We start from the raw sequence: 16,607 nt of genomic DNA on the forward strand, positions 1-16,607 counted from the left end.
TCCCGCCTGCACCGCCGGCTTCGGGACGGTGGGGCTTAGCTGGCCACGGGGGTTAGGTTCCCATCCCCATCCCGTCTAAAGATTACTCTCCGACACCCAGCGCCTTAAAAATGCCAGAAAGGTGGCCTGCAGCTCACGTCCCGTGTGTCGGAGCCGGTAAGCTGCTTGCTTGTGTTAGAGGGGAGAGAGGTCCAGCTAGAGAGCTTAATTCTGTATCTGCGACGCCCCAGAAATGTTAATTGGTGCTTGTTTAAGCTTCACCAGGAATGCTGGCTTACACTGTCGGTACTTTGCTTGGTAAACAGCAATAAAAGCTAGGATTAAGTCACAGATGATGTGTTGATTTTTCTGTTCTTATCGTTTGAACTCAAATTTTGCTGCAAACCGTTCACTAAAAATACATTAGCTCAAAAAAGCTACCTAACACATAATTTACGGTGGGCTTTCTGGGATATCCATCACAGATCATTTTGTTATGGAACTAATACTAATATAACTGCTTTAATCTCATCATTTTGGCTCCGAACGGAATCCTAATGGGATCATCTTGGTAATCATGTATTGCTATTCTGACAACATACCACCCTAAACAGTCTCCTCCTTGTTACCTACTAAGTTTCATAAAGTAACAGACCAAAGATGAACAACTAATAAAATCTTACAATTAAGTCTTTTTTTATTTTGTATGATGATAAACTGATAGTAGAATGCTAAGTGGGTTTTGTTTGTTGTTTTTTTTTTTTACTTAATATTATTCACTCTTAATTCCTGATTTAACTGAGAGAAATAACTGCCTCAGTAGCATCACTGGCCAGTGCATTCATGCTTCTATTTTCAGTCTCTCATAATTAAATTCTTATCCCAATTGATAATGTCCATAATCCTTACCAACTTTTGAATGGAATGTTTCAATAAAGTAGAAGGAGCATAGTTCTATGTGAGCCTTGCAGTGAATACACAGTATCTGTCTAGCATCAGTCTAGTATCATGTATATACATTCTTAAAGCTTGCTTGGAGGGTGTTACACTGTTGAGAAGGGTTATGCATTGATTTTTGTCCTCTGATTGCTTTTTGTTTCACAGAGACATGCTTCCAGAACAGAAGGGCCTTGTACTGGAGTCAGCGATGCTGATAAGGTTCTACTGATTTTTTCCATAGTTAAATTTGGCTCTAACTCTTCCAATCCATCTTCATTCTTTCTTTCCTTCCTTTTTCAGTTAACCATCACAACCATCTTTTGCCTTCTACATGACACGAACCAGCCATCAGCTAATTTTGTTTCCATCATTTTGATTTATTCATATACTCTACTTTTGTTTTTCCTCATCCATGTTTTTTGTGCAGAGTTCACATGAGACTCTGGACATAGTGGAGGAGAAGAAGCAGGCAGAGGTTGGGATAGAAGAAACACTAGTCGTAGACGAAACCAACAAAGGGAAAATGCAAGTTGCCACTGATGCTGGGGAAACATGTAAGGTGGAGCATCTGTCAAAAAAGGACTCTTCATCATTGCCATCAGATAGTAGCAGCAGCAGCAGTAGTAGTGAGAGTGAGGATGAAGAGGTGGGAGAATACCAGCCACATCCTAGGGCAATTGAGGAAGTCATCAGGGAAGAACAGGAAGAAGAGGAAGACGTGAAAAGGAAAGAACATGAAGAAAAAATACAGCATGTGGAAGCCTCACCAGAAGGCAGTAAGCTAAATGCACCAGTTGAGCACACAAAAGTTACAGCTGAAGATTTGGTCCAGGAAAATGCAGTTACCATAGCTACGGAAGAGAAGAAATTGTCAGAGGAAATTAAGCAAGATTTAAGCGAAGAAAAAGAGGAAGAACAGCTCAAACTCAATGGAGATGTGTCTCATGTTGACATAGATGTTGCACCACAAATAATTTGTTGTTCTGAGGTAAATGGTAGAACAGTTTGACAACTAGACTAAGCAGAGATATTTCTTGGGGTGAAAATATACCTGCCTTTCTTCTTCTCCTATTCCTCAGCTCTTGGGGCATCCAACAAGATTCAGATCATTTGGAAGGGGAAACCATCGATGAGCAGTGAAATTCTGTCTCCTTCAGTTATGGTTTCTGACTTTTTGCTAGAACTGAGTGAGAATCACCAGTAAGGCAAACCTTCCGAAGACTGTCATCTCCTTTTTATCTCCCCCTTATTTTTTATGCACATACATAATGTATGTTTATTATTTACATGTTTCCAATGTTTTAAGTCTCGTCTTGTCTATTTGTCAATTGTTCTTGACACGTCCACGACATGTAATTGTGATTGGAAAACTATTGGCAATTGAAATTAGAAAACACCCGTCACAAATTTTTGTTCCTTTTTTTTCCCCTCATTACTCACTGCTTTTCTTGCCTTTTTTTTTTTTCCCTTTTGAAAAATGTTACATATTTATAGACTAGAATGAGTATGGCTAGAAATTGCATAGGTGAGAGCACTACATTGTAAAGGGATGAGGCATATATCACGATCTCACTATAAAGTCTTCCAGTGTAGTAGATATTTAGGGAAGCATGCATGCGTTCCAGTCACAATCAGTTGTTTTAAGCCAAACAAGGTTGAAGGGTTCATTACTGGGCAAATTTTATAAAGAAGCAGAAAGGGAAGAAATGAAACACAGGGATGCATCTCTTTGTAAAGTTGGCATGATCTTCTGCTGAGTTTTTCAGTAGCTGGGTGGGTTTTTTCCTAGTTGTCTACCTGCTTGTTCTTGTAATGCTGGCAAACTTTTTTTTCTTTGCACTTAAATCCAAACAACTTACCTTCTTTCTTTTGTTGTCTTTTTGCATACACAGGTGTTCTGATTAATGATGTGAAAGAATTAGCTTACAAGACCTTTAGAAGTTGCAGGCACCCATGTTTCCTAAAAACATAGCTGGTTTGGAGGAAGGGGAGAAGGGCTGCTGTGTGTTCAAGTGTGTGTGAGGGAAAGAAAGGATTTTTTTTTTTCTTCTGGGATTTCCCCCCATGTGCATCCAAAACCAATGGGAGATAGCAACTGATGCATCTAGAAAAATATCAAAAGGCTTTACCAGATTTTTTTTTTTTTAAGTTCTTAAATATATTGAAAATCTGCTCCAATTAGATAAGTCACAAGTTCACTGGCTTACAGACCCCTGAATAATTGCTTTCTTTGTGATACTGCAGAGAACACCACTGGCTAACTCTAAATGGTTAAAATGGCTTTTTAGGATTGTTGTCAAAAGAAGCCATTGATTTCCAGAATTATTACATTGAATGTAGACTGCTTAAAATCCAATTGTCAAAGTTGTTTTTCTGTTCCGGAAGTAGTATGTATTACAAAGTTAAACCTTTATATAATTTCCTTGGAATTTCTAGTCCTTATTTGCAGTTTGACTGAGCAATGATAGTTTTTTTCCTAGATTAATTCTAATATGAAGCTTATCCATCTGAGCTAGCTATCGGCTTCTTTACGCAAACTAAGATTTTATTTTTTTTCCTAGTGACGCTCTTTTACACATTTTCAGTACCTGTGTTGCGGCTTGGTTTTAGCAGTTGCCTTCTGTGATATGTACTGTTGACTCAAACACAGAAGTCTGACAAGGTTATCAGGAGATTAAATTTTCCAACCATGTTATTTAGATGCTAGAGGACTAGTATATTAGTCTTCATTTCACTTTGCTTATGTATTGCATGGTTTTTGATTGGGAAGACAGTCAAATACTCACCTTACTGTTACGCCTTTCTTGAGTTTTCGGTTGTGTTTTCTTGGTCCGCTTCAGAAACCTTCTTCTGTCTTCTGAATTGATTGGTTATTTCTTGCACCACAGCCTCCGGTAGTGAAAACAGAGATGGTAACCATTTCAGATGCCACACAGAGAACTGAAATCTCCACTAAAGAAGTTCCAATTGTTCAAACAGAAACTAAAACTATCACATATGAATCTCCACAGGTATGGTGGCTGGGTTATGATATTGTTTGCAAGCTGGTTTTTATTCCAGTTACTTGTAGATCAAAATAGATAATGTCCAAAAAATGCTTTTCAAAAACCTATACTTTTTTCTAGCAGCTAAGATTATACTTTGGCTATGAATTAGGTAAGTGAAATGTGTGTAGACAAAGCAGTATTACTCCTAAAGTTCTAAGTGTTGGGGTTTTTTTTATATAAGGACTTAGTTGCTGTCTGCAAATGTACAACTCATTTTTAGTTTTGGAAACTTGATTAAAATATCTCATTGTTCCTGAAAGGAACATGTAGCTTTGATCGTAAATTTTCCACAAGAATGAACCATAACAACAGTCTTAACATGACTCGGTAATCTTGGATGGCTTCTGTTTAGATTTCAGTTCTAACTGAACTAAAGAATGTGTTTAGTAAGAAAACCATCCTTATCTCCTGTGAAAACAAAGCTTTTAAATGCCAAAATACAAAAATAGCATTTTCTTTCCTTACAGTTTGATGGCAGTGCTGGTGGCAATGCTGGTGTGCTGCTGAGTGCACAGACAATTACGTCAGAGTCAATTTCTACTACTACAACTACACACATCACAAAGGTAAAATATCATAATGTCTCTCTGAACTAAAAAAACCAAACAAACCCTCAAAATAAAGTCTTACATGAAGTTTCTCATATATCTGCTAATTTATTGAAGCAAGTTGACTTGAAATGGATTGGATTCATTCCAGGCACGTGTGAGAGTTAATCTTTCTGTACACAGATTTTGAACAGAGAAGCCCTAATGAATAAGCAGGAATAGCTGGAAACAGGACAGGGAAAGGGAGAAAAATACGATTAGTTTTTTTAGTACTTCATATAGGTCTTATATCTGTGTTTGACAAATGAGTATGTACCCAAATTTTTTACAGTTTCAGTCCTGTCATCACTCACTGATACCTTACAGAATCTTTGTTAATGTAACTGATTTGTCTGAGGTCCGCAGGAGCTCTGCTAATGGCATCTGTTGTAAGGATGAACTGAAACAATGTTTACCCAGCCTTAGTGTTGTTGATCCTTGTGCTGCTAGGTTTAGAACACATTTAAAAACAGACCATACCACTAGATCACTTTGCAAGCATATTTTGGTGCTGAATTACATGCTCTGCATTCCATGCTTGACAAGGAAAGGAAAACTCAGTGTTAACAGGACTTCACATCTGTTTCAGTCTCATGTAATGTTTCATGCCAGAGTATGTTAGAACTACCAAAGTGTGGTGGTGATGATGATGATTGTTGTTACTAATTTATGTAAATATTTATCAAATTTTAGGTGTGCCCCAACAACACAGTTTTGAGCTCTTGTCATTGAACTCTTAACATAGTTTTCCAAGAAAATGACAGAAAGCGTTGTTTAGGGTGAAGCAAAAGGGAAGAAGGAAACATAAGGTGTGAGTCTGGGATTTTTTTCCCCCTGACACAAGAAGTTTCACATCGTCGCAGAATGGAACAATAATTCACTGCTCACTGGATATATATTCAATATATATGTTCTTAAGATTGAAATATTCTTAAGATTGAAAGTTGTATTCACAGAATGACAGTGGAAGGATGATGTTGGAAAGTTGTCAGATAAAAGTCACATAAAATAAGCTCAGAATTTAAAATGTGTATGTTTTGTTATACAGACTAGTTAACAGGTCCTTTTCAGTCTCCTGCTCCCTTTTGGAACCATTAAGCCACCACCATTTTAGGAAAAAGACTTTATTCAATAAATTGTGCTACCACAGCTTGGGGCGGGGGAAGTGGACATTTACTTGTCAAGTTCCGATGTCAAATAACGCTGCTTTTTGGGAGGAACCATTAAGGAAAATAGTTTCAGTTTTGTCTTCTACTAAAAAATTACTGGGATTACCATAATGCAGCAGATGCTTATCTTTTCTTACAGGCTGCTTATCGTCAATTCAAAAGACTGAATTTTCTAAACTAACTTTCTGTTTTACATCCCAAACTGTTCATTATTGATAAAGGGACCTGCCAAAATAGTTTTAATAAAAATGGTGTTCTTAACAGAATCATCTTGGATCTATTCTAATGTGGTCAGTGTATCTTAAGTGGCAGTTTATTCTTTTCCCTTATACAGGCTGATTTAAAAAAAAAAAAAAATATATTTCTGTGAGAATTTTTCTATAAGCTAAAATGTTTTAATCAATAGAGTAAGAAATAAAGAAACAAAACACAAAATTATTTCCATCAGCAATGTGAGATACATTGAAAATATCTCACTAAGGTCCATGAACGGCAGAACGGAAAACCAGATCATCTTTGTATTTAATGGCATAAGATTCTTCAGAGACCAAGAAGAGGCCCATGATAGATGTGTTGAAATCAAAGAAAAGACTCCTGGAATTTCCTTGTTGCCAGGTTTATATGGTGGAAGAAGCTGGAATTCCAGTTTGTCTGCATAGCTAGATCTGTTCAAACTTGGGCTCCAGTAACAGAAGGAATTCTCTATTAGTTGGTTTTTATCAAGTTTAGCAATTTCTAGAATGTGACTTACTGCGTAACTGAAAAAGGAAAGGATGATTTAGCACTGAGAATGTTTACTACTAATTGCAACTCAGTCACAGAAATTTATTTGCTTCAGTGCAACAGAAAGGAGTGCTTTGTGGCAATATGGAATAATTACAAGGATGTTTTCTTATTTTTTTGTGCCATCTGTAGATGGTAAAAGGTGGGGTATCAGAAACAAGAATTGAGAAACGCATTGTCATTACTGGAGATGCAGATATTGACCACGATGAGGTGAGTATGTTAGCGGTTAACACTTACAATGTGCTTTTTGTAGTCCAGTGAGATCCAGATTATATTTCAGAAACCTGAAGTAAGAGAAAGGTAGAGAAGTTGAATAAGAAGACATAGAAAGACCCTGAGACTGTTAACTGTGGCGAAGTTGTTAGAGTGATCATGTTTTGTGAATAAGGAACCTTTAGAATATAACTGAAAGAAAAACAGTACTTGTAACTTTGCATCATAGATCATGTGAATGGATTTCTTACTATTTTTAAAGGGATTTCTTTTTTTGGAAGAGACCCAATTTGTTTAGTGCTGCTTTTGCCATTTAGGAGGAAAAGCATTACTAAAATAATCTTATTTTGATGCATTAATCTGTATAGATGGGAGTCTCTACTGCATTGTGTCAGCAACGTCTGAATGCGCCACTCATTTTGACTGAAAGCTTTGAAATACATTAAAGCATAAATGGCTCAAATTTGAAAAATAGGTTTTGGCTTGTATTTATAGAATTCTGTATAACAAAAGTAATTGTTGATCTGCTGTACCTTTCATCTCTATCAGTACCAAAGCAGTATTTTATGACGTCTTAGAAACTAAGGTTAAAATCACTTCTACCTGCCCAATTAAGAAAGCTGAATTTAAGCAGTACGCAGAAAAATAATTGAGAAAGTGCAATTACCTATTCTTTGTGGTGATGATTACACAATTTTTATTCTTCTTCATCAGAGAAACTATAGTTACAAAGTCGATCAACAGGCACTGGATAATACAAATGGAAAAGCCTACCTTCTACATAAAGTTGCAGTGAATCCAATTCTAACTTCATGAAACCTACACAAATCAACATAACAGGATTTAATTTAAAAGAGCTCTTGGGGAATTTAATTTCACATTTTGATCTGCCTCCAGAAAGTGGCTCCTGACAAGTTGAATCTCTTCTTGAAACTCATAATTAAATGACAGGGCTGTTCAGCATCAGGCACGGCTCTTGTTTGCCTTGACACACATTCAGTGCACTTAGACGTCTGGAAAGGTCACACAATACCTTTAGTATACCAGATGATGCTTTAGTAAAACCGTTCTCTGAGCCATTCTTTGTTTTGAGGTAAGTGGGTAATGAAGTAAAAAATGAAATTATAAAAAAGGAAGTACAAAATATGATTTTAATCACTGAAGTTTAAAGCAGCAGTGAGCAGCTTTTAACAGATTTAAGAAATCTCTGCCACTTTTTCTTCAGTAGATACAGAGCTCTTTAGATGCACAATCTACATGCTGGATGTTTATTCTTTTGTCTTTTAGCTCCCTACATCACTAAAACAGTTTTCAATAGGAAAATAATATTTTAATTTGGAGTTTCAGAATACAAATGCTTGCATTACTTGTTGTAATTTAACAATTAGAGACTTAAGGTTTTTTCATTGTTTGTGGTTTGATTATAACTGATTCTTCAATCTCAACAGCCACTTTCTTTTAAATCCTCATTTGTACCACAGAGATTATACTTGGCATGTTGTAAAAGACAAACTAATAAAAAATTGCTAGGATTAATACATCAGTATTGTATCGATGCACTGTGTTCTTCTGCACGTATTTCCTTAATAGGGCTTCAAATTCATTATCATATAATAGTTAAGGTGGCTAATGTTGGTGTTTCCAATCTCTCTTCAGAGGTAGTTCTTTCTTCTCCCACTTACCACCTATGGCTCAGGAAAATGTCACTTTTCTAAATTAAGATAAACCTTTTTGTTGCATTATATTTTTCTTGCTCCTTCTAGTGTATTTGTTTTTTTCCAGTTGGGGTTGATACTGAGGTGAACAGTGAGCTTACTGTTGCCTCAGAATGCCTTCCAGTTTCTTCTTTTTTTTCTTGTGTTGGGTTCCAACAGTAATGCAGCTCACTGAAATAAGATTCAGATCAGGAGAAGAAATAGAAGGTCCTAGGTGCTCTTTCACCTCTTCTGCCTCAGAGGGTGCTCTTATGTGGGTGACTTTAAAGCCTTGTGTAGAATAGAATAGAACAGAACAGAATAGAGTATTATATTTCAGTTGGAAGGGACCTACAATGATCATCTAGTCCAACTGCCAGCTGTGTATATTGGTACATCTCTTAAGAAGATAAAATTTCTTAAAATGTGGAGGAGGGATTATAAGGGATTGAGTAATACTTATATTTACGCTTCCCTGAGTTAAACTAGAGAAAGTTCTCTTAAACTAGTAAAAGGAGAGAAAGGAGATTCTTGTGCTGAGAAAGAAATTTCTGTTATGGTCTTCCTCCAGAGTTTCAATACCATACTTAGTACACATTCCAAAGTATCTTTCCATTCTGTTCAGGAAACTGAAGGGAACTCTTATTTTTCTGTACTGTGTACATTCTTGTTAAGTCTTTATTTGCTAGATCTGTTGCAGAAGTTCAGGAACTTCTGGGGTATAAGAATACTTTTTGTCTCCTGGAATGAGCTAGAAAAGTTACAGGATAACTTTATGGTTCTTTGTTACTTCCTGGAAATTTTGGTAAATTTTCAGCATAGTGGTTTTTGGTTGGTTTTTTTTGGGGGGTGGGTTTTGTGTTTTGGGCATTGGTTGGTTTTGGGGTTTGGTTTTTGGTTGGTTTTTCTTTTTTACCCCTGAGCCCTCTCAAGTTCAGGAATTTAGAGTTCTGAACAATTATAACAAGAATTTCCAATGCTACTCTCCCATTCTCTGGCCCCACATGAATGTCCTTTTGCTGTTGTTGAGTTACAAATTTCAAATACCTTTGCAGGCCCTGGCACAGGCAATCAAAGAAGCCAAAGAACAGCACCCTGACATGTCTGTCACAAGAGTGGTGGGGCACAAAGAAACTGAACTTGCTGAGGAAGATGAAGAGTAAAATCAAAAATGCCCTCAAGCAAACACTTCAGGTAAGCTTATGTATATAATTAATATAAGAAAATGTAGCATCAGTTTTCTGTTGCGTTCTGTAATAAAAGGCTTGAAAAATATGGGGCGTCTGATATATGCTATCACAAAATGGTGAGTTGAAACAGGCGCTAATAGTAGAGTGTTAGTGTAAGGATTTTTATCTTAAGTCCAATGTGACATTAATTTTAATTGCAGATTTTCCTGTATATGTCTCCCAGTTCTGTCACAGTACTCTCATGGCATTTCCTACAATGTTTGGTCAAGTTGTTGTAGTTTATACTGAAGCGAGTTTGGGCTGTTTCTGCAAAACATGAAGGGTGTGTCACATTTTTCTGTTTACCTGTACAATTACAGTCCTTGCCTTACATCTTGCTTGTGTAGTGGGAAGACTATGTGCAGTTCCCAGTACTGAAAGGGCATGCTTGGACATTTTAATTTAGTCAGCTAATTCTTAATCCTAGGCACACTGAAATATTTAATCTTTTATCATTTTCCTAGGCAAGGAGGTAAATGCATTGCAAACTCAAGTTTTAAAGCCTCTTATCAGTCAAAAGAGGTATTTGAAGGAATGTCGGTTTATTAGGCCCTCATTTCTAGGCATAAAAAAAAACCCAACCCAAACCTGCTCTACTTGATGTATTTAACAGAAAGATCAGAGTGAACACTGAATAAATCTGCTGTTGCGCTGGTTATAGGCAACTCCAGAAGAGCTTGGAAAAATCCACATCACTTTTGAGAGAGCTATTAGTTTGTAGCAAGGAGAATGTCTGTGGTTTAGGTGATTTCTGGTCCCTTGGTACACAGCAACATTAAACATGCATGCTCAAACCACTCTTCTCATATTTTCAGCATTTACATAGCAGGATCTAAGGTAGAAAGATACACTGAGACAGCAGAACAGATCATTTTGATTCGCAATGATTTAGTATTATAATATGTGCTACCATCACATTTTTCATTTATTATTAATCAGCATGAATTTAAAGGTCTTGGGAGCAGGGATTGCCTCTTCTGTTACATTTGTGCAGAATGTGCCGGTTTCTTCATGCTACCTTAATCCAGAAAAGTATCTTTCAAATCAGTGTTCAACATAAGCTATCCCATATAAGTAATTATGACATCTTTCTTGAAGGGGCTCTGTCATGGGAGGAAGAAACCATCTTGGCAGGTTTGCACCACGTTTCTACTTTAGTGACTCACTGCAAAGTTGATTCTGTTCCTTCATCAAATATTTAACTACTTTGTAAAAATTTTATTCAGAAAAAACATTCAAAGAATTCCTTCTGTCTGCTGAGGGTGGTTTTTTTCTTTTTTGAGAAATACATACATTGTGGAATGGTGTTTGCAGTGTATCGGAGAGTGTCAAATGTTCTTGTCTGAGTTTGCCAATTGCTTTACAGCTCTTGGTCTGAAATGCTTGTGAGAGAGTAAAAGAGGACTAATATGAAGACATTTCACCATGCTGCTCTTGTGTTTGAGACCTGGTGACTTGTTTGACTGATGATGCCTTTCAGTTAAACATTAAGGAAAGAATTAGTTGTCTAAACACAGGCCACCTGAAGTGCCTTGAATATCTGTCTGCAGCTTGGACCATCAAGAGACCTATGCCCTCCTACTGTAGCAGCAACTGAAGGGCAGGTGGGACTGCAGAAACGGCTCTGGACAATTGTGTTCAGGCAATGGAGCCATGCCACAAATCTTGCTTAGTTGTTTCTAAGGTGATGAAAGCTCTGCCCCGATGACTACGGCAGTATTGTTTGTGTAGACTTGTTTTCTCTAATAAAAGTGAACGATATTGCACTCTGATTCTGAGGGATTATTAATTGAACAAGTATCTTCATTTTTTATTTATGCACTAGATTGTGGATTAAAATTTTCAGTAAACTGTGCAAGAGGTGACTTAAAATACAATGAGAATTTTGGGTAGGGAAAAAATACACTAAAGCAAGAAAAACATTGATAGAAACTGAGGTACTGTTTACCTCATGATTGACGGGAGCTTTAGTTAGTGCAACATTTTTTAATGAGATGACCTTCCCCCAAAATAACCTATATGGGAAAAATGACTTTTTGACTCTGATGATGTGACATTCACATAGTATCCGTTATGAATGCTTATGTCATCTTCCCCCTCCTTTTTCTTCCAGAACTAAATATGATACTGACCGCGATCATGACCATGAAGAACTGTAATCATTCCAAGTCATCACTACTCTACCGAATTCACCACGCCTAGCAATGATGGCCAGATGTTCAAGACTTAAATGCCAATACCAAACTCCATTTTAACATCTGTGGTCTATATTCCCTTACAACCTTTCTTGTTTATTTTTTATAACCACTTCTTAACAATCTTAGATTTTTTAAAATGAAGTTTTAGAGGGTATGATCTTCTTTTGCACAAATACTTGTATTTTTGAAGCCAATTCTTAATTATATGAAAGTGAACAAAAAAGAAGCCTGGAAAGCATTGTTCACTGGAGCAGGTGGTAACTGTGCAGGAAGGGGGATCTTAACTAATTTAGATATAGTTTTTTCCAGATATTTCAAGTGAAATCTCTTACTGGAGTAATTTACAGATTATTTTTTTTTTTTTTTTTTTTTCCCCCGAAGCTTATGAAAATGGTATCACATAACAAAGATTTTTATAAAAATACAACATTTCCTAAAATTTGAAAAAATATATTTCTTTGGATAAATTTTATACTGATATCTCTGTAACTCTTTCTGTTCTAAGGTTCTCCTCTCTGTGGAGCAGAGATGGTGTGGCAGTCTGCAGAGGAGAAGGAGTTGCAGACACATTTCTTCTGACTGAGCACTGTGTTCTTTTTGCACTTTGGTGCCAATGCTCAACTTTTTGCAGACGTTTTGCTGTCTGCAGCATTCCAGATAAGGGAAGAAGGAAGAACAAAATATCTTTCTCTTCTTCCTACAAGAGATGATCTAGGCAGCTTAAAACCTTAGTGCTTTCTTTCTTACTGTGTCCAAACTTCAACACTTCCATTATTTGAATACATGTGTAGAATGCTCGCTTTTTATTAAACCTCACCGTCTCCATGTTAGAACTGACATTTCTGTTACTGAGAAGGTATATGTTTCACATGCTTCGTCTGATGGTTAATGCAGGTTTTCAGGATACTGAGTGTACGATGGACTTCATTCATAAGGTAATAAGACAGTACCATCATTTGAGACTGCCATTGAGAAAACCTGTTAATTATTTTGGATTTTATTTTTCTTTTGTTCTTGCGGCCGGGTTGGTTGTTTGGGGGTTTTTTGCTGTTGATTCTGTGTATAGTTAAAAAATGCCAATTAGATTTATAGCAGCTTGAAGTTGTATTAAGTGATATTTTGCTTTCTGTTTATAAAATAAAGTTGTTTATTCTCTGTATGACTTTTGGCACTCAGACATCAGACATGGAATAAAGTTGTTTATTCTCTGTATGACTTTTGGCACTCAGACATAAACTTGGAAGATATTCAAAGTGAGCAAGTCAGTTATGAGAACTGCAATTCTAGAGGCCACAGAACCTTGAAAAGCAGGGATTAGTACAAGTAGTCTCCAGGGTTACCGGAAGGGTGGCACAATTGCCTGGCTCCTAATACTGATACTAAAGTATCAGCGTTTTTTAGACATCTTCCAATAAGCATCCTGGTTTCTGTGGTTCAGAGAAGAAATCTTCAGATGCCAAAAAAGACAAGATTTGGACAGCACAGCACAAGGTAAAACGCCCCTCAGTCTGCAAGTGGTTCTACTGAGTTCATTGAGTTAGGATGTACTATGATCTTCAAGTAACAAAACAGATCATAATACTTCTCAGTATGTTCTTTTTCGCTTCTGAGCAATGTATTTTTGGTGCTATTCTCAGTTTAGATTGCTGCCATCTGTCGGCATGCTTGCTTAACAGAAATTAGTATTAGTTTTGGCTTCATACAATTTGGATAATATAATAGTAACCAAGATGTTGATTTATATATGCATATAGGTGTTCTCAATTACATTCCACATTACCCTGAAAAATAGCAGATAACATTCTGACCTGCTTTTCTTCAAAAACAGAGAAATTCTGCCTTTGAAAAGGGGAAGAGAAACCCCATCCAGCCTAATAACGTAAGAACGCTACCACAGCACTGTGCGTGAGTAGGGGAGGTTGTCAAGGAAGTGGCAAGTTTGGGATATGTAAGTGGAGGTCAAAATGGAGATGCATGCATTTAAGGGGATGTCTTAATGGATTTTTCTTACAAAAGTGTGTAAGAAAAAGCTTTATAAAATCTTTGAGGTATTTTTGATATGGTGTAGTATTAGTTGCAGAACTCGTTTGGTGGGCGGAAAGCATATTAATTCGATTCCTTATTGATTTGGATCTTTCTGATTTATTAGACACTAGATCAGTATTATTTTTTATTGCAATTGTATTTAATCCTTAAAACTGCAAATATAATATTCTTGAAAACAGTATTACTTTCACTGAGAGCTGTATTTCTTCAAATAGTAATCAGAACGTTTTGTCAGGGAAAAATTAATAGTGCTTTCAGGTCAGTATAGCTTGTGCATAGCTATCACTTCCATTGATTAAACAGGTACTAATTAAACAACCATTGTCATGCAGAAAAACGTAAGCCCTGAGTGTGATCAATCCTAAAAGTAGTCCAGATTCTGGTTGTATGTAATTACTCAAATGTTCTGGAATATTGTACAAGTCTGATGAGTTTTCAGTGTTACTTTTTTTTATATAATATATCTGTAGCCAAAACTGCAACATGCAACAAAAATTGTTCTCGAGGCACTTTCCAAGCTGGCTCTATAATACATAGGCAATTTCAAATATAATTACAGGCACATGTAATGAGAAGATATTTCAGTAATTAATTCTGCTTAAATACTGAGAAAAGCGAGTCATGTGGATCCTACACAAAAATACTTAAGACATCTTTCTTTTTAATCATGATCACCTAAGGCTTCATAATAAATGTTGGAATTGTTCTACAGATTATTTCCTAGATTAAGGTTTCATAAAGGACAAGCAAGCAGCTCTGGTGACAGACTGTTTTAAAGGAAAAAAAAAAAAAGATATATTGCTCAAAGCGATGAGCAACTACAATACAAAGTGTTTCTTGAAGTATTCTTCTATTTGACAACTCAAGCCGAATGGCAACTTTTAGTTTGGCCACAGAAGAAATCAACTAGATGGAATAAAATAAATTAAATACTATGACAGAGGTCAGAGTTTATGAGATTTGATAGCGATCAGAACAACAACTAGCTGTACCCTTGGCCAGGATGTAGTGGGAGCTTCTCAGCTTTTAGGTATGTTAACTATGGAAGTGGGCTGCTTGGAGCAGCTGGTGTCCTGCACTGTTGACCTGACTACACCTCTGGAAGGTGTGAAACTATTTTGATTTTCAGGCTGCTCAGTTGTTCGGGTTTTTTATACAGCACTTAAGAAAAGATACTTGGATTAGTAATATTAGTACAAATTACAAGCATTAGAAATGCTGCTAATACCCGTAGTGTTAAATTATTCTGTTTGGTGTGAAGCAAATCCTCCAACAGTTTTTGGAGGTAAGTATATATGAATGGTTGGACTGGGCCAGGCTAAATGACTAACTCTCTGATTCCTGTCTCTGAGGCTACTGGTAGTTGCCTAGAGGTGTGTGTAAGAATAAGTACTGTACTAGAAAGTAGTACTTTCCCAAATATTCTTCCAGCTTTCAGCAATTTTCAAAGACTTACTGGTCTATCAGTCTTTCATATTTCTCTGCCTCTGTGGACTTTTGGCTAATTGCTTTTTAAAAAATTCCTCTGGCAGGCTTTTTCACCATTCCATGTGCCTTAAGGAAGAAAACACCTTTCATTTCTTTTGAACCTGCCTCTGCTAGCTTCATTTGATAGCGCCACTGCAGATACTGGAAGAGACACCCAACAGTCACTCTCTCTTCAGTCATTCCCCAGCCAAAAGCTGTTGCACAACTCTATCATCCTTATCGCCTTTCTCTGTGCCTTTCCTACTTAAATGTTGAGACTTTAAATTCTGTTCTGGGAGGTGAATAGGAAGCAATCACAGATAGGCAGGATGGTTTTAAACATGCTTACTGGCTGTAGGTGGAGTGGAATCAGCTTTGCATTATTGCTAGTGAGAGGAAGACAGAGGACTCCTCAGTGATAACAATAATTGAAGACAAATTATTTCCTTGCAATCACTGTTTTCATATGTATTTAGAGAATGCTTTTATAATTTATCTAGACAAAGGCTTAGTTCTATGGTGTTATTTAAATATGTGTTTTTCCTGTTCAAAGAAATTATGTAAGATACCACGATGTGTTTGATGCCAGTAGCATGAAAACAGAGGTATTTCTTGACACTATTCGGTAATGGAACTGCAAACAGCAAGGCCTGAGGATTTTCATGACATGGTACTGAGTCTTGAATGTCAGATCCTCCTACATGTTAGCAATTACAGCTCAGTAAGCAGTTGTGTCAAAGGCAGCCAGTGTCTTTCTGTTATAATTCTTGCCTAATATCTATATCGTGTTCTTTTCAGTATCCGTACCACCATTTTACAGTAAAGTGCCGTTAAAGAGTGATCTCACTTTTCAACATTCTAAATCTCTCTATTCTTAGTCATTTTGTGAAATCAACAAAATCAATTTTATGTTGTGGTAAGGCTTGCTAAACCTCAATTCTGTATCTTTACGTTTGGTCCAGGCCAATCTTTTCTCAAGTGGTGGGGGAATGGGTGTTTGGAATTGGGGGGGGGGAGGGGCAGGTGTTACAATTCCTTTAACCTCTGATCAGGATCCAAGATCACCACTTTTGTATTGGCAGCATCTTTCTTAAATGTAAAACGTCAATCCTTTGCAGCACCTGTCTCAACTTCCTTGCAAAGGATTGTGTAGATTGTATTTAATAAAAGAAGAGGAAAGAATATATTACAGAGTAGTTACAGGTTTTCTTGAAAGATAACAATATCACAGAAGTTTATGTACTCAGGTAAAC

General features: G+C 36.7%; 1 protein-coding gene across 3 annotated transcripts in view; it reads left to right on the forward strand.

Moving 5' to 3' along the window:
* Positions 1–12,998, forward strand: part of EPB41L2 (erythrocyte membrane protein band 4.1 like 2) — a 134,165-nt gene extending 121,167 nt beyond the window's left edge. For 2 of the 3 annotated variants that reach the window (XM_009281527.2, XM_009281528.2), the window contains 7 exons: positions 1,084–1,137; positions 1,346–1,906; positions 3,807–3,929; positions 4,433–4,531; positions 6,637–6,717; positions 9,470–9,608; positions 11,757–12,998. In XM_009281527.2, the coding sequence (XP_009279802.1) occupies positions 1,084–1,137; positions 1,346–1,906; positions 3,807–3,929; positions 4,433–4,531; positions 6,637–6,717; positions 9,470–9,577 (1,026 nt within the window). In that variant the 3' untranslated portion in view covers positions 9,578–9,608; positions 11,757–12,998. The remainder of the gene's footprint in view (positions 1–1,083; positions 1,138–1,345; positions 1,907–3,806; positions 3,930–4,432; positions 4,532–6,636; positions 6,718–9,469; positions 9,609–11,756) is intronic. The other variant, XM_009281529.2, reaches the window with a different exon arrangement.
* Positions 12,999–16,607: the final 3,609 nt, after the last annotated feature.

Source organism: Aptenodytes forsteri, unplaced genomic scaffold (genome assembly GCF_000699145.1).
Source record: "Aptenodytes forsteri isolate BGI_AS27 unplaced genomic scaffold, ASM69914v1 Scaffold82, whole genome shotgun sequence".
Taxonomy (NCBI): domain Eukaryota; kingdom Metazoa; phylum Chordata; class Aves; order Sphenisciformes; family Spheniscidae; genus Aptenodytes; species Aptenodytes forsteri.